General features: G+C 39.6%; 1 protein-coding gene across 2 annotated transcripts in view; it reads left to right on the forward strand.

Annotated features, from left to right (window-relative positions):
- ascc3 (activating signal cointegrator 1 complex subunit 3) overlaps window positions 1–19,482 on the forward strand; it is a 339,566-nt gene that overhangs the window by 209,664 nt on the left and 110,420 nt on the right. For both annotated transcript variants that reach the window (XM_007899134.2, XM_007899135.2), the window contains exon 15: window positions 19,164–19,355. In XM_007899134.2, the coding sequence (XP_007897325.1) occupies window positions 19,164–19,355 (192 nt within the window). The remainder of the gene's footprint in view (window positions 1–19,163; window positions 19,356–19,482) is intronic.

A 19,482-nucleotide genomic window follows, 5' to 3' on the forward strand; every position in this document is an offset into this window, starting at 1 on the left:
AAGGATGGGGATGATAGGGTCACGGAGCCTGGTGTGGGAGAGGATGCAGGCTGCAGAGTTCTGGCTGATCTGCAGTCTATGGAGGGAGGATTTGGGGAGGCCGACCAGCAGCTAAATAATGACTTTTTCCCATACGGTATAAAATAATAATAATGCTTGCATTTGATATGGAACTTTATCACGCTCCTGAGACGTTTCAAAGCTCTTCACAGAATATATTGTTAAGTGAATTTACTGTGTATTTTGGAGGCGAAACACAGCAGTCAATTGCACACAATACATAACTATTAGCAGATAGATGCACAAAGATAAATGCATGTTTATATTCACAACAGATATTATGGGTATTTTTTGGGTAATTTAAGAGCCTTGTCTTGGTCAACTTTCCTTCTAGCCTTGCTCTCCTGAACAGTTAGGGTGATTTAAAAACAAATCCTTGCCTTTGATACAGCTTCTTTCATTTTGGGAGGATTGCCTCAAAGCGCTTCATAAGAATTTCTGTAAAGTGTAATTGATCATTATGCATTTGTAGGCAGAATTGACATGCACAGTAACCCACAGAGAGCCATGTAGTAAATGATCAATTTTATTTGGGAGATTGTTGGGAGGAATACTTGGAGAAACTCCCTTCTCTTTTCAAATAGAACCGTAGGATTTTAACGTCCAACTGAACAGGTAGATGGGATCTTGGTTCAACATCTCATCCAAAGGATTCTACCTGTGTCAATGCAGCACACTCCTCTGCACTAGCAGCTAAGTCAGTCAGGGTCTAATCTAAGTGTCAGCTAAGTCCTAAAGTATTTTGAATGTGGTTCAGTTCCATGTTTGTTGGTTTACTGTACAAGTTATTATTATTCATTTCAAGATCCTCACTCTAGTGTTTATATCCCTCCATTCCTTGGCAAACGTCCCTATCTCTCTAACCTCCTCTCTCCCCACAGCAGTACCCGCTGCCTCCGCTCTACTGGGTCCGGCCTCCTCTGCGTCCCCCGAATCCTACGCTCCACAATTGGCGGCCGTGCATTCAGCCACTACGCCCCGAAACTTTGGAACTCCCTCCCTCCCTCAACTCCATCACCTCGCCCCCTCCTTCCCCATCTTCAGGTTGCGCCTGAAGACCTTCCTCTTCAACTGGGTCTACGGTCACCTTCCCTCTACCCCTGGCTCGGCCTTGGGGGCTCCACCATTGTTAAGAGCTCTGAAAGGCTGCCCGGTGTGGAGTGCACTATATAAATGCAAAAGCACATTCAGTAAAAAATATTTACAATCAGATAATAGATAATGTGATGAGTTTTTATTTTAATACAATGAAGATGCAGGAAGGAGACCAAACACAGTTTATTTGGAGTTCTATATCAAAAAGAGAGAAGCATTCAGAATAGTTAAACCATAGTTATGCAGATTAAAATATAGAACAACCAGATGATTGCAACACAGGGAGTGAATGGACACCAGAGGTGTCAGACAAAACCTTTTCTTGTAACCTGCCTAGGAATGGAAAAGAGTTACTTGGAGGAGCCTGCCCAAGCTGGGAGCATGACGAGCTCCCTATGCCTGAGCCTACCCAGCACAGTATGAGACTTCATGGCTTCTTCGAACACTTGATTATTTCTGACTTCATTTTCCATCAGAATTCTCCACTTAACCATATATTTATGTAGCTTGTCTTTGAAAGACTTAATCCAGGCTCTCCCTCGCTCAGCTTTCTCTGACCTCTGCAGCATCTCCTGCTTCCGCCACTACTGCTCCATTGAGCTGCTGAGACCCTTATCCAAGTGTTCATCATGTTCAGACTTGATTATGCCCTGCAGAATAATATATATCCTTAATGCAGCATGTACAGGGTTAGGGTTAGGATTCTATTAGTATTTTGTGGAGCTACCTTTTATATTTAAAATCAATGGATTGCATTTTTTACTTCTCATCTTCAGTGAAAATTTACATATAACTTTTGCAATTCCTCTTAAATACAAATAGTTGTGCCTTGGGCACAGGATTGATGCAAATGATTAATGTTGGTCTTGCTTGGTAGTATTTTGTTAACCGTGGAATTGGGATACAACTTGATAAGAATATATAGCGTTCTGTCTCTCGAATCTGATAAGTCAAAGATCTCCATTACCAGACCACTTGGATTCTGAAAAGGTCACAAAGGGTAATAATTAAATGTACCACACATTCAGTATAGTGAAATTGTGTGATACAATTTCAAAATGATAAGTATTTTGCGTCTGAAGGTCAGAAGTTTCTATATAGCAATGATTTATATGTCTGTAAAAAGGTCACTCTTTCTTCACATAACATGTTCTGTGTGTTGTGGCGTGGTCTGGGGATTGGAACATAATGCATTATCCCCAGTTTCTTTCTATTGCATGCTATCTTATTGTATTATACCCATTTTCAATCCTTAGAAGAAAATAAAATAAGTATTGTTTTAAATTGAATTTTTTGGACTTTTATAAAATTAGGGACAAACGGAGCAATTGTGGGTAAGAGACATTACAAAGATCCTAAATCTTTAGAATATTCAGCTTTGGAAATTTGAGTAAAAATAACCAGGTAAATGTGATGTTTTATAAGATTACATGTGATTATTACAAGGTGTTATTGTAGATAAGAAGCTTTATTGCAGATACAAAGCCATACCACAGACTCTTGCATGAAGTTTGCTGGCTGTTTAGCAAGTTGTTATATTACAGCCCAACACATCTATTGATCACTCCTGAAATGTATTGGCACTTCAACAGATGCAACTGAAGTGAGTGCACTGATCTTTGAAACACTTTTGCTTCTTGGTCAAATATGAAGAGACTGATTCTATCAGGCAATAGGACAATTTCTTGATAGAAAAACTGGATGGGAAAAGGTTCCTTATTCGCAGCAGGGTTACAATTTCCAAGAAATTGTGGAGACGTGTCATTACTTACATCTGTGGTAATAGTCTGTTCTTGCATTGTAAGATTCAGTCTATTCTGCTAGCACTTTACAATTAGAGATATTTGGGTCTAAAATGTGAAATTTCTACATGTGAATTTTTGCCTGACTTGCGATTTACAAGTGTTGAATTTTGCAATTGGTAAACAATGATTTATGAATCTCCAATCACTAAAATCTGAAGAAATGCCAGCTTTTATCATAATAAAATTCTAGTTTGTGAATATTGCATTATATTAAAAAAGAGTACTTTCTGTTATAGCTTAGAATAAGTCAGTTCATGTCAGTGATTATGTCAACAAACTTAGCAAATAATAATAATAATAATCCTTGCATTTGATATAGCACTTTTCACGTCTTCTAGACATCTCAAAGCGCTTTACAGAATATACTGTAAAGTGAATTGATCATATATTTGTGGGCGAAACTCGGCAGCCAATTGTGCACAGCAGTGTCCCACAAACAGTCGTGGATTGTTTTTTGTTTTGAAACGATTATTATTAGGCGTGTGGAGTAAGGAAACTTGGCCAAGGTTTCGCCCTGCCTGGAATTGAACCCAGGTGTCTCACTTGCAAGGCGAGTGCTCTAACCACTGAGCTACAGGACTCCTAAGAAATCTAAGCACGTCTTCTCCACCCATGTAATAACCAGGTCCATTGGCTTCTCTGTAATCTGCTGGTGACTATATTTAATGTGGTTTCTAGATTTGATTTGGCTGCTACTAACCTATTTCAATACACAATCATGTCACCCTTCACAAGGGCATTCACTTCTGTAACCAGGAACAAAGTGAAATGAAGGTGATCGAGAATGGCACAAACTTGTTTTTTCTGAAAATCCACCACTGCTCTTCACCTTTGTTAGTTACATTTATCTCACTTGAGTTCCATGCATACTCCGGGTATTGTAAGTTGAATGCGTGCTGCCAGCCAGTCTGAATTGTGATGGCATAGGTCTGCATGAAAGAGATGTAGGTATTCAAAAAGTAAATAATGTGGCACTTGGAAAATTGGTATCATTGCTAGCACCTCCACTTTCATACCGGCCATACAAATTAATTCAGTTGTAATTGCTTGTGTTTATTTTAGGAAATTTCTGTTCTGTTCCAGTTTCTGACGATTGTTATGCATGCCCAGTAGTTCCATTGTAATGGAATTGGAGAAAAGTGCTTTGTGTAATGCTGGAATGACTTGTGGAAACTATCAGTCCATCTGTCAAGTTGCTTACATACTCTAGTAGTAACATATACATGGAGAGAAGTTAAAATAGTTCAAGTAAACTTGTATCCACCAGCTGTTCTCCAGCAAGTTGAAGAACCTAAGGACAGTAAAAGGGCATTTGTTTTGTTCAGGTGGCATCTTAAACCACAGAAAAATGCTGGGAGATCATCTCAGTCCAAAAGATAAAAACTACTTTGCTCCACAATGACTTTCTGGGGAGAACTTGATATGACGACTAACAATGGAACACCAAAACCAGTTCAATTAAAAATTATTTTGATGAACGTTACAATAATATTGGTAGCTGTACTATTGGTATTCCGGGAATAATTTTTTTGTTAGTTTAGATAATGATGCAGAACTGATGTCCTTTCTTTGTATTGCATCATTGCCATTACTCCCTGAGACATCATTAGATGTGGCCATTAAACCAATTTGATCTCTCTGTGTTTGTGTCTAAATTGATCTTTTTCTCCTCAAATTTGGCTTAAAACGACGCATCTGTTTCATCATTTAGCAACTATTTATAAATTCCAGTATAAAATAATACGGTCCTGACAAAAGTATTCTGACAGTTTCTTAGTTATGATGTTTGCCTTTAAGATATGAAATGCGATTTTTAAATAATACCAAGATTTTGGGCACTCTGCCAAATTGCAGCAGGTGGAAGTAGATTTTTTTTCTATTTCAATTGAATTGAAGTAAATAAGTATCATGAAATCAGCAATAGGAAACTTAAAGGATAAAAATTAGCCTGCATTATCTCTTATACTTCACCTTTTGTTTTAAAAAATACGGTCAATAAAGTTGAGGCATTCTATTGTCTCTGCCTCCACCTGGAGCTTTCTTCCCCAGAACCAAGTTGACTGCTGGCAGTATCCAGAATAGCCAGCATAGCCAGGGGAAAAGCGCATTAGTGACGCCACCTTCCCGTTGCTCTCTGCACTGCACTATACCTCCTTCTCTGACTCCTGCCCTCTTCATACAATACAATGCAAATTACATTTGTATAGCGTTTTTCACGTCGGGAGGATGTCCCAAGGTGCTGGACAGTCAGGGACATACCTCCTGTATTCCCTTACTGTCTCTCACAAGGTTGTACGAGGCATGAGGCTGTGTGGAGAGTGACGGAAAGAGAGGCTGAGCATGAGATAAAGGCGCTATACGTACATCACAAAGACACCAGAGGGGACAGTCAACCCGCTCTCCTCCTTTTGCCTCCAATGCTATGCAAGACATTTTGTTTTAAAATTTAAGAATGCACAGAATTGTGGAGAATTCTTCAATGTAATCTTAATTTGGAAGTCAGTTTACCACAGTACTTAAAAAGAACAGGCTTCAATTTTAAAACAAAATTGCCTTACAGGCTAAGCCTAAGTAGAATTTCTTCTACTCTTTCAAATTTTTTGAACCTTTTAATGTATACTTGCTGTCCCTGTTCTTCCTCCCAAAATATATAACTACTTTCTGCATTAAATTTCATCTGCCATTTCTCTGCCCAATCTCCGAGTCTATTCCTGTTGATGTTGTTTACAATCTTCTTTACTGTTTGTTACACATCTATGGCTCTCAGTTTCCACTCCAATCTCTCAACACAAAATGCTTTAAATTTTCATAGACAAGTCTTTAAATAGACTTGTGTATTTGAGGTAGGTGCAAGGTGTTTTCCATTTCATTCCTAGTTAGGAATCAATTTATTTACATTTGTTGAGGAACTTCTAGCCTCCTTAGTCAAAATTAGTTAATCTCAATGGAAAACTACAAGCACTGACTTATCTGAAGAAACAGAAGCTAAATCTGACTTCATTAACTGGCCAAAAATGCTCTGAGTGATCTTCCAGGCACTCTGCTTGATAAGAGCTATAGCAAGGTGCCAGTATGAAAAGGATGATGAATTTTGAAGTGCATTGCTGCCTAGATTTAAATTAGGATATAAAATAACAAATTAAGCCAATCCAGACAGCGGAGAGAAAATGTATTTCTCTAGTGCATTTCAATTAGCAATTATATCATAAATCAGTTGCAGTATCTTTTTGGCTACAGCTTTGGTATTTGGTGTATTTACTGTTGTTGTTGCATTAGTAAATCACTGCTAAGTTTGAACACATTTCGGGAGCAGGTGCAAAACTGAGTATATATTAATTGTTTTAAGCAGAATAATGGCATGTTACAGTATAACATCAGAAGAATAATTAATTTGAGGAAATGTAGCTCTGATTGACATACATTAAAATGTATTTTCAAATTTAAGATTATTGTTGGCCACAAGCAGAAACCCATCACTATGCTTAAGATTTCCAAATCAGACTGAAAATTCTACAGATTTATGCCACTGTCTCGGTGTCTAGAATAGCATCTGCGCTCTCTCCCTGAAGAGGGTTGTCAAAACAAACCATGTGTACCTAATTCCACAGAGAATTAGACACAGGTTGGCAAGAGTGAAGGCTTGAGGACCCCTAAGTGTGTGGGGTACTGCTGGGCTTTATCCAGCTAAACATCATAGTCCTAGCCATTGAGAGCACTGACTGGCAAGCTTCCCATTGCTTGTCCACCTGATCCATTAGGGTTTTGATTTACAGGGTCAACAGGAACTAAGTGGGAATAATCCCAGTCCCTCTACAAGTCCTGCCTATGAGTCTGATAGCTATACTATAAGCACTCTAACTTATCACCAGCTTTGACTTTGGCAAGTTTTCTGTGAAAGATGATGATTTCAATCGGTTGTCCGAGCATGTAATACAATTCACTGCTGGCTTCAGTACTGTTGTACTTTTGTACTGTTACACAATTTGATAGGTGTAAGGAGTGACATGGAATTTTTTTTAAAAACAACTTGCGTTTATATAGCGCCCTTCATGTGTGAGGTCTCCTTAAGCAGGATATCCTTGGAGCTGAACTGGCTCCAAGGTGACATGACTGCCAAAGGAATGTCAGAATCGAGCCAGCCCTTCGTTTCTGAGCGAGGCGGGTCTGCAGTATTCCAGGGCATTGCTGATGACAGCACAGCCAGCCTGGCTCATCGGCAGGAATTGGAAGAGAATACCAGCATCAGGGGCAGGGAGTAATCCCATTCAGCTCATGTTAACCCTGCAAACCAAGGGAGAAAATGACGACAGCATTTTACAAAGCTGTTGTTATTGAATAAAATTTCAGTGCAAGGTAACCGCTTGTCCACCTAGGACCACCTGACCCATTAGGGGTCTGACTTTGAGGGTTAACAGGACTATGTGGCAACAATCAATGCTCCCAGTGACTGGTCTGTCTCTCCAAGCCTTTCCTAAGAGTCAGAAATGGATAGTCCTATGAATGCAGATCTGCGCACTTGTTGAAAGGTGAAAGAGGCATTGATTTGTCGTGAGATTATGCAAGAAAATATTTTGCACAGCCTTACCCTCATCTTTCACATTGTTATTGTGCTAAAGGCTTTTTTTAAAAATATATATTTATTTATAAATATAATATTTAGTACAACAGAAATCCAAAACAAACACATCTTCTGTTACAATTTTTTCCTTTTCTCCTGATACAAAAAATATTAAGTTGTTTACGGTACATTCCTTCACCGCATACAAGTTGTGCACACATTTTGTGGGATGCTCCCTTTAACACAGTTGGGAGTTGCACTTGTGTACGCCAAATCCATGTTCATGCCCCCACGCACCCTGACAAGGTGCACGTGCTGCTTTCAGAAGACGCCCCGATGTGCACCATACGTGCACATGTTTACCATACATACATTTGTAGGACTCCCTTTGGTCCCTTCTGTACCACTACTTCAGTCAGTTTTGGGTGTGCTCATGGGCTACCCGGTGGGTGCGCCCTGAGCGGTTTGTATCGGAACGGCTCCTGCCGGGGTCAGGTCCCATCCGGCCTTTGCCGTGGTTGAGCCGAACTTCAGCTTGTCCCTCAGTATATAGTCCCTGATCCTAGCGTTCGCGAACCTGAGACAGGCCCTCACCGTCCTCTCGTTCTGCCAGAAGAACACCTGGATTTGGGAATGTCTAAGGGACTCCTTTACCGAGTTTATGATCCTCCCACTTGATGTGGGTTTCAATGTGAGTGCCCAAAGCACCCCTCCTCTAGTTAATATGACCCATTATGCTAAATATTAGATTCTTTGAGAATTGGGGGACTGGAGTTAATTTCACCTTCAAGTTTTGCTTTTGGTGCAGTGTTAAAAATGTTCTTTGTTTGTCGAATATTCTTGGTTTGTACTGCTTACAATATGTTATGATGTAATATCCAAGTCTTATAATTGATTACAAAACCTTTTAAGTTCTGCCATGTCTCATCTCTCCCATTGTTAAGCACAACGGGATGTTAATTGAAATAAATAACACTATACTGTGTAAATACAAGTTCTCATTCTCAGAACTCTGCTGGTTCCATTTCAGAGTCCCTGACTCAGAATATTGGAAAATGCATAATACTGTGACTATCTGCACCTATGAACTTCAATTATTTGTATACAGTATTTACAATCTATCTACATTCTTTTTTGTTTCCTTTTGACTATGATTCCTTCAACTGTGTTTGACATTGCAACTTTCGTTCTCTGGTGTACGACATTCTTAAGCCTTTTCCTTTTACCTGAATCTTTCTTATCCATTTCATTTTATTTTCAAGATCACTAGTCATGTAAATAAAGCCAAACACTGCAGTATCTGTCAGTGAGAACTGAAACAGTGTCACCTCTTGGCACAAAGGTGGAACTACATCCAAGATGGCCTGACCAATACAGTGCTACCCAATGGGGGGTATTGGATACCTCTGCAGTGTAAGATGATGCAGAACCTCTGAAGTTCAATTGGCCAATGAATATATTATGTTGATTGCGACTATATTAATGATAGATATCATGCTTTAAAATAGCTTGATCCAGTTGCCAACAATGTAACTTCTGGCTCAGAAAATTATTGGTTAAAGCCCCATGTTGGGATTTGAGCCCCAAGTGCTACCGTTTCAGTGTAGCACACCAGGAGGACAGATGCATTGTCATTGTTTTATTGAGATGTTAAACTAAGGTCCCATCTGTCCATTCTTCAAGTGGATGTTAAAAAGACCATATGATGGCTCAAAAAGGAAAGGGAGTTTTCTAATAGCCATAATAATTTGATCATAATTTGGCTGAGTTGGTAGTACATTTGCCACTCTTAGAAGATCAGAAGACTCCACTTACGGACTTTATGCTCACAATCTAGACAGACACTACAGTAAATCAAAATGCAACTTCATTGCGCAGTTGTTTGGATGAAACATAGAAACAGGAGTAGGCCGTTCAGCCCCTCGAACCTGTTCCGCCATTTTATAAAATCATAGCTGATCTGTACCTCAAATCCAATTACCTGCCCTTACCAATATCCCTTAATACTCTGACCTAACCCACCTCAGTCTTGAAAATGTGAATTGATCCAGTGTCTACAGTCTTTTGGAGGAGAGAGTTCCAGATTTCCACTACCCTTTGGATGGAAAACAGACTCCTAATTTTAAGATTATGCCCTATTCTTCTGGATTCCCCACCAGAGGAAATAGTTTCTCTATTTAACATTTTAACATGAGAAGTTAAACCAAAGAACAATCTGCATAGTCAATTGTATATTAAAATTCCAAATTTGTATTAAAATTCCCTAAATTCAAATGTCTTCCCTCACATTTATTTCGCATTAAGTTGGACATAGCTTATGAAACAATCAGGGCTGAGGCTATCCATACCTCCTAAATGCTTTAATTCCTTGCACTTCAGGGAATGGGATTCCAAACGGCTACTACACATTATTAAACAGACACTGTGATTAGTCAAGGAAATAAATCTTGTTGCAGTTCAGGATTTTATTGATTCTGTTCCATTGCTTTAATAACATTGGGTAGGAAACGTTGTGTGTTCTGTTCTCTTCAACATCCTGCAGTTATAATAGCTGCTACATTTGATTTTTTTAGACCTGCTTTCTTTGTGCCAGTAATGTGATGGACATGGAACTTGCTGTATCACTCCAAAGTCAAAATGACTTTTCCCACTTTCTCATTCGGTTACTTGCTTACTCCTTGTGACAGTTGTACCATCTCCTGGTCGATTATGAAAAGTCAGCAGATTTCATTAAAATTTGCAGTTTTGCGACTTGCCACAGCAAAGCTTAAAAATCCAACAACAAACCTAAAATGTCACATGATCTCATGACAAAATCACTAAATTGGCAACACTGGCTCCACACCCACCCCCCACCGCCACACACACACTGTGACAGATGTCCAGCTGTTATTCTCCAGCTTCAGCATAAATACCGTTGTTAACCAGTAAGCCGATTACAACAGTTCTGGTCCCTTATAATAATAATAATGTTTATGCATATCTCAAATAGCTTTAATCTATTGTGCTGTTCGAGTTACTGTCTGTGAAAGGTTTTGCGCAAACAAGTGTTATCTCATGCAATTTCTCAAATGTAATGAACCTTGCCTTTGTTATAGCGCCTTATCACGTCTTCGAGACATTTCAAAGCTCCTCACAGAATGTAAAGTGAATTGACCGTTTATTTTGTGAGATTGAGTGACCAAATTTATTTTTAATTCTTGAAAGAATCATTACCCCTGGAAAAGCGATCCACCAATCGACTAACAACTGGGTTCCTACTTACTGCTAGGTAAACAGAGGCACGTGGAGTAAGGAAACTCGCCTAAGGTTTCACCCTGCCTAGGAATCAAACCCAGGTCCTCTCGCTTGCGAGGCGAGCACTCTAACCAATATGCTACAAAACAAATGTACAGATATAAATGAAAACAATTTGATGTGCTAATGTCTACGTTTCTCTTATTTTTCATGTGATTAAGTATTTTTAGGAAAAACTAGCATGTAAGTATTGGTGGCTGTACATTGAGGCCACTAAAAAATTGTTTGAGAACCAATGGTTCAGGATCATCTAGGACTTGATGTCTGACAAGGCAGGTGGCCAGGACATCAGATGACCTGAAATCAAGGGTAGAAGTAGAGACATATAGACATAGAGTGTCATTGGTCTGAATGTTAAAACTAACCCAATGCTTGCAGATGATGACACCAAGGGGAGCGTGTAGATGAGAAAGGAGGGGATCGATGGTGGAAAAAATCTGAAGTGCACAACAGCTGACTATATGTTTCAATAGATGTGCATGAGAGAGGAGAGGAAATCAAGGAGGTCAGAGAGGTTGAAGGCAGCAGAAACCATGAGGGGACACAAGGAGCTCTGTTAATCATTGAACACTATTGAAATCTGAAAAATACTATTGTATATTTCTAAACTTGTTAAGAATTTAGTACTACATATTTGGTGCTAAATGCATTCATACACCACTATCATTTGTTTTGTAGAAGAGATGAGACATTTACTTGTGCTCAAGATCCTATCAGTTATTGTGGTAAGATGCTTCTATTTAGACTAGTCTTATCAGGGGTTTTGTAATTATTTATCTTATAAGATATTATTATAAGATATATCATTATTTATCTTATCACCACCACCTGTCCTCAATCATCCACCTCAGTGGGACCGCACTCGCTTAGTTCGAGTCCTACCTTACAAACCACCAGCACTACATTTCTGCAAAAGGCTTCTCTTCTCGTTTCCACCCGGTCACTTACGGGGATAACCCAAGGATCCATTCTTGGCCCCTTTTCTTCCTCATCAATATGCACCCTCTCGATGATGTCATCCGCAGACACGGGGTTAACTTCCACATGTATGCAGATGACACTCAACTCTACTTTTCCACCTCCAACTGCGACCCCCAGTCCCTGATGTTCTGTCAGCTTGTCTGTCGGACATCAAGAGCTGAATGAGCACAAAGTTCCTGCAGTCAAATGTTAACAAGACGGAAGCCATACTCTTTGGCTCCCATCAACGTCTTCTGTCCCACAGTTCCAACCTCCTCAACCTACTTGACCTGTCCTTAAAACTCTCTGAACCCGTGTGCAACTTAGATGTCAGGTTCGATCTGCAGTTATCCTTCCTCCCCCACATCCAGTCCCTGACCAGCACTGCTATCTTCCACCTCCACCACACTGCCCATCTCCGACAATACCTCACCCCAAAAGCTACTGAGACCCTTGTCCATGCCTTTGTCACCTCTCGGCTGGACTACTTTAACCCCCTCTTCGCCCGTCTCCCCTCCTCCACTATTCACAAAATTCAGCTCATTCAAAACTCCGCCGCCCACAATCTCACCCGTACCAAATTCCGTACCCCGATTACTCCAGTCCTTACCAATCTCCACTGGCTCCCTGTCACAGAGCAGATTGACTTCAAGATCTTCACTCTAGTGTTTAAATCCCTCCATTCCTTGGCAAAACCCCTAGTTCTCTAACCTCCTCTCTCCCTACAGCAGTACCTGCTGCCTCCGCTCTACTGGGTCCATCCTCCTCTGCGTCCCCCGAATCCTCCACTCCACCATCGGCGGCCGTGCCTTCGCCACTATGCCCTGAAATTTTAGAACTCCCTCCCTCAACCCCTTCGTCTCGCCCCCTCCTTCCCCATCTTCAGGTCTCTCCTCTTCGACCGCAGCTACGGTCACCTTTCCTCTCCCCCAGGCTCAGCCTCGGGCTCTGCCCTTGTTAAGCGCTCTGAGAGGCCGCCCGGCGTGGAGGGCGCTATATAAATGCAAGTTGTTGTTGTTGTTATGAGCTCTGGCAGCATCAGGAATTTTCAAGTTGAGTCTCATTTGCTTTTGCTTTATTCAATGTTGATGCATGAGTGCTCTTGCTCTGTCAAACGAGTTGCCGAGAGATTGAAAATGATTGCTATTCCTTAGGCACTTCACTAGTTCATAAAAGCATAAATATGTTTAGCGAAATAGAGTTCACCAGCACATCTCAGTGGTCATATCTAGAAAGTTAATGAGAAAGTCTCTTACAAAAAGAAATTGAAGCTGAAGCATTGCAGCCAATTCAGGAGAGTACTGCTCTTTATTGTTTCACTAAAGGTAGTCTTCCCTGGTGCTATATCTCATCTATTAAGAACAGGATAAGAATGAGGTAATGCTCTTTAATGGGACTCAAAATCAGCAGGTACCTACGTGCTCTAGAAATCAAAGCAATGTCGACCGACAACTAGAGTACTTGAGTCATTTGTCTGAAGTGACTTCAAGTCATTCCTTCTTGGTCTCCAGTTCTGAGAGAATAGTATATGGATGATTATGTTTTGCTGTGCTCTGTATCTAGGCTGTTTGTATGATTCTTCTATGGTTCCTACTTCTGAACACTATGCAGTGATCCCTGCTCCCAACATTATCTATGACAACAGCTTGCATTTTCATAGCACCCTTCACGCATCAATGTCTCGGAGCGTTGCAGCTTGCATTTTGAAAGCGTCAAGTCTCAAGACTGAATAATGCTACATAGGTCAAGATATATTGGAATGTGAAGAACTCTCGATTAATCCTTGCAGATCAGTTAGATTTCATCTTATTGCTAGTGGGTACCACGTTTGAAGGTTCTATTAAAAAAAAGTGCCTTCATGAAAACATTAATATAGCACTGTCCTCTCAGTATGGTGACCTTGTTGTAATGTTCTTAATTCTGATGCCACATTGACAAATATAACGATTATAAACTAAACTACAAAATATTCAATTAAGCACATAAATGATCGAATTGTAGACAACTCTCCATTTCAATGACAGAGTCAAAACCTACAGGTGAATCCTCCAATTTTAAGCAGAAAATACAGTTATGCATGACATTACGTCAGTCAAGTATTTCTTCAGAGAATGGAAGTGGAGTAGATGACACTAGCACAGTCACATTGGGGAAAACTATCCTCCTTTGCTGTAAACAATTACAATTAATCCTACAACATCTGTGGCTCCCAGCAACTAGCCAAAAGGAGTATTAGTGGTGATTTGGGAACTATGTGCCTGCTAGCAGCAGAAGCATCTTATTTTAGAAAATATTAGGAAATTCTAAATGGGTAACATTTGAATCTAATAATACTTCAATTTCATACACAATGTATTGAAAATAACAATTAAAAAATCCTTACATTTAATAGAGCACCTTATCGCATTGTCAAGATGTCTCATTTCACATTTCAAGCATTTCACAGAGACACTTCACACAATGAGTTGAAGTGTTTTATTTGACCCAACTAGTCCATGTATGTGGTGTTCATACTTCACACGAGCCTCCAACCCTCCTATTCCTTTCTCCCTCATCAAGTTTCGTTTTTAAATACATTGATGCTCCTGGAAGTGAATTCTACATTTTCACGACCCTGTGCAGAAAAAATTCCTTCTGAACTGCCTTTTAGATCTGCCTCTTGCTATCTTATATTACATGTGGTTACCTGTATTTATCAACTTCATTTTTGTCAATTCCAATTTCATAAATTCCTTCATACGTACCTATTTTTATGGCAGCCAAATAGTGCACCAAAAATAAATGTATCTTTTAATGTTTTGCTATTTCAAGAAACTTGAAAGAGTCAGCCATATCTTTTTAAATTACAACTGCAGGCAAATTGTGGAGACCTGTAGCTTCATGGTTAGAGCACTCGCCTCGCAAGCAAGAGGACCTAGGTTTGATTCACAGACAGGGCGAAATGTTGTGCAAGTTTCTGTTTACCTAGCAGTGGGTAGGAACCCAGTTATTGGTCGATTGGCAGATTGCTTTTTCAGGGGGTAATAATTCCTTCAAAAAAACAAAAAATGTGGTCACTCAATCGATGACTGTTTGTGGGACACTGCTGGGTGCAATTGGCTGCCGCGTTTCGCCCACAAAGTATACAGTCACAATGACTTTATAATATATTCTGTGAAGCACTTTGAGACGTCTTGAAGATGTGATAAGCGCTATATCAAATGCAAGAATTATTATTATTTATGCCCTTACGTTTTGGACTCACCAGAAAGTGAAGAGTCATGAATTTTAATATGTGGAAATCAGATTTTTGGGCTGGATTTGGGTTGACATCAATGTTTGAAGTGGAATCTGCTGGATTATTGACGAATCAAATCGAGATTGTCTGTGTGCATTCTTTCTCCAAGCCAGAAGTGACAAGTTGGATAAGTGCAATGTGGCAACTACTTATGCTGGGAAAGTTAGCTATTTTCATTAGTCAACTTTCAAGATTGTTTGCATGAACATTAACTCTTTGCCTCAGAATGTCGTATTTATTGCCTCTGTGGTCATAAAGTGATCTAGCTACAGGCAATGAACTGGTATTACTGTAGGATGGAAAGATCACTGACTGTTCAGATGGATTCTAAAGATCCTGTGACACTATTTGAAAAGAGAAGCCATTTTCTACTGGTATTGTGGTCAACAATCCCTGAGATAAATTGGAATTCACTTCATGGCTGTTTGTGGTATACTGCTGTACACAAATTCGCTGCAAACTGCACTTTGCAACAATTACTGTAAAGTATTGTTTTATTTCTGTTTTCAACAGTAACCTTTTAAAGAAATTGAAAGAGGGCAAACTAACAGGCAATTTAAACATGTACCTGTTTACAGGCTGGTCGCAGAAACCTGGTAATTGTTACCATTTTTTAAGGAACATAATTCTAAAATTACACTGCACCATGTAATGAAACCTGCTTCATGTTTCATTTGATTTCATTGCTAAGTGGTTGCATTGAGGTATTTATCACAATTCAACGCAACTCATTATTATTACAGAAACTATTTATTTCCGCAAATGACTAAGACTGACAAGAGGTTGTGAATTGAAAGTGGGACAAAGTGCACTGGGGCTGTTTCTTGAACAGTTTTTGATATATTTTTTCATGAGAAATTTTATGGGAGTGCATATCAACATCCAATGTTGATTTGCTGAAGTCTTGAAAAGCAAATCATTCACAAAAGGAGGATGAAGTATTCACAAAATGCATTACATCCTCTTCCCAAATGTGCTTCATATGTGCCAGGCAAAGAAGTGAATCTCCTTTCTGATTGAATTCTGTAGTGGTATAGGAACTGAATTTAATGGTTATCAAATGGTAGTGCATCAGGCGAAAAAGCAGCGGGACTTATTACATTTTCCCAAAACATGAATACATGAAAGTACCTGAAAATGTAGCCATAATGCACATCCTATTTTTAGGTGTCTCAGTTGGCTGTACCCTCTAGAACTCCATCCCGCAGCCCCTCCATCTCGCCCCCTCCCTTGCCACCTTCAAGACCCATCTCAAGACCCTCCTCTTCGACCGTGCTTTCAATCTCCCTGCTTCCCTCCCTGCCCTCCACCCTCCCTGACCCCCAGCTCAGGTCCATAACCCTGTCTGTCCAGCTCCTTGGGACGTCCTCCCGACGTGAAAGGCACTTTACAAATGTAATTTTGTTGTGGTTGTTTTAGGTTCAGGCCTCATGTCGGGACTTGCAAATCTATGCTGACACTTGAATGCAATATTGGGGATGTGCAACATTGTTAGAGGTGCCATCCTTCAGATACAATGTTGCTCCAAAATCCTATGTGTCTGTTGAGAAGTTAAGGTTATGGAGGAGGATGATAATAATACTAATCCTCGCATTTGGTATAGCCCCAGAAAATCAATGATGTTTTAATGACCTTTAAATTGTTGAATTACCAATTAAATTCAATTATTTTGAAGATAATTTTGGGCGGAAGAATGAGGAGAGGAAATATACAATAAATAGTAGTTTTAAAAGGGGGTTCAGGAACAGAGAGGGTTCACCCACGCAGGTCTTTGAAGGTGGCAGGAAGGTTGAAAGAGCTGTTAAAAAGCATATGGGATCCTTGGCTTTGTAAATAGAGACAGAGAGTGCAAAAGCAAGGAAATTCTACGAAACCTTTATAAGTCACTGGTGAGGCCTCAGCTTGAGTATCGTGTCCAATTCTGGGCACCACACTTTAGCAAGGATATCAAGGCCTTCCAAAATTCTGCACAATCTTAAGTTTTAATACCATGAAACATTCTGTGTCTTGTGCCTCAAAACTGAAAAGCATAGGAAAAGCAAAATGTTGCTCCAAAATATCAAAGACAAACACAGAGTTATAACACGTCACTTTTACTTTAGCCTTTTGTTACTTGGGACTTTTAGGCTCAGTGAGGAGAGTTGAGTGATTCCACATTGTTAGTGGGAATGGGTACTTTGGACCGGAGATATTAAACCAAGGTCCTTTTCGCTTTATCTTCTTCAAGTGGGTGTTAGAGATTCTGCAACACTATTCAAAAAGAGCGGGGACTTTTTCCCAGTTTCCTTGGCTAACAATTGTCCAGACTGTTTGTGGGTGCCTAAATGGCTTAAATGGCTTAAATGGGTGCTTAAATGGCTTTCATATTTGCCTTCAAAATGTCACTCCACTTGACAGCAATTACCCAGGGACTTCTTTGCCATCTTTTGACATGTTAAGGTGCTATAAAAATACACGTTCTTTCTTTATAATGAGCATTCCTTGCTACATGAAAGCACTGTGTGGCAACAATATTTCTTTTCGATATCTAGAGGGAGTACTTTGAACAAAAATGCTCCCTCTAGAATTCATTTCCCCTTTAAGGTTTACAGTCTGGAAAGAAGACAGTGAAGGGAGAACCTGATCAAAGTGAGGCTCAAGATAAGATAAACCCAGAGTATTACTTCAAAGAACATCGAGAAAGTAGGACCAGAGGACATAATGAAAACTGGTGAATAGTAATATGCAGCAGATGTCAAGAAAAAAAATGCTTTATTCATAGAGTGATACATGTTTGGAAGAATCTATCAAGTAAGGAAACTGAATCACAAAGAGTGGAGCCTTTCACAACAAAGTTGAATACCATGATGAGAAAGTTAATTTATTAGATTATAAAAATGAGCTTTGACAAATTAAATGCTCTTTTTTTACATTTGTTATGTTTTACCGATGCACAACCAATTGAAATATTTCTTAAGAAGGTTGATAGATACGTTGGAAGTAAGGGTATTTAAGGGATAGAGAGAAAGGCAGGGAAATGGCATTAGACAGATAAAGAGCTGCCAAGAACTAATAAAATGGTACAGCAGGTTGAATGGGCTGAATGGTTATACCCTCTTTTGTTTTGCTGTCAGAAATCGAGCACAAAAGAGAAACTGGAGTTTTTATGAATGTCCAGAGACTACTTAGGGCAAATAATTTTCAGCCTGAGTATCACACTGATGGCAGGGGATTTGCTCATCTACGAACAAATGATGAAATGGTCGTTTGAGTGGTTTTTTTGATCTCTGCTGCCTAAGAACCATAGCAGAGTGTAGGAGATGCATCTGAAAACTAGATTTCTTTTTTCATGATTCCGTTACTGTTGCATGGCTAGTGGGAACCGCAAAGATACTTTGAATTGCAGTATGTGTATTCTTGAATGTCAAGATGCCCAATATGTATGTTGAACAGTGTTCTGGCTGACTCACTCCAAACCTGCAGCATTTCACGATCGAGTCTAATCGCCTGCATGCAGAGACAATGGTTAATCTAACTTCAAGTCTAGTCTTGGGAGACCCAGAGCTAGGATTAACTATTAGTTGCCTCCTGAAGTAACGTAAAATTAAGCAATTTTGATTTACATTTTAGCTTTGTAATTATGCTAGTATATTTATTATTTCTCTTGCAATAGCTGTTCTCTGGCACACCTTGGATGGTCAAAAACAATGAGTGATAATAAAAATGTATAATAATCGTTGTGTACCATATTTCTCCTTATGTCACTGAGATGTATCAAAGAGCTTCACAGGATTTTTACTGTAAAGTCTAGTGATTGTATATTTATAAATGAATATAGGGAAGAAATAAAATCAACTTCATGACAAAGCTACAAGTGTAGATGTAGGCCTGCAGAATTAGCTCATTTTTTTAATCAATTGAAGGAAATCCACTTCCTGGTGTATATGAAAGTAGTATAATGTAACTTGGGCTCAAGTGAAGAAATGATACTGAAGGAATCAACTACTTATTGAAGCCCTTATCCTAATTATTTCAGGTGAAATGGTCAAAAGGAAAATGCCAGTCGTGTTCAAAATCAAAACTGTGTCCAGTTACTGAAACATTGATCAAACTGTTTTATGACTTTTCACAGATTCAGAAATCCCGGAACAAGCAGTTACGTGAAATTTTCCCAGATGGATTCGGCATTCACCATGCGGGAATGCTGCGTCAGGATCGAAACCTGGTTGAGAGCTATTTTTCTCAGGGGCACATCAAGGTGTTAATCTGTACAGCCACATTGGCCTGGGGGGTCAATCTCCCTGCACATGCTGTCATTATCAAGGTAATGTGCTGGGCACCCATGTGGTTGGGGTACGTGGTATTCAAACTGTTGTAGTGCGTACAAAAGCATATAAAATTGCATATATCCATCCTCAGGAATGGATGATACTGTAACAGTTCACAGTGCA

The sequence above is a fragment of the Callorhinchus milii genome, unplaced genomic scaffold (genome assembly GCF_018977255.1).
Source record: "Callorhinchus milii isolate IMCB2004 unplaced genomic scaffold, IMCB_Cmil_1.0 Scaffold3, whole genome shotgun sequence".
NCBI lineage: Eukaryota > Metazoa > Chordata > Chondrichthyes > Chimaeriformes > Callorhinchidae > Callorhinchus > Callorhinchus milii.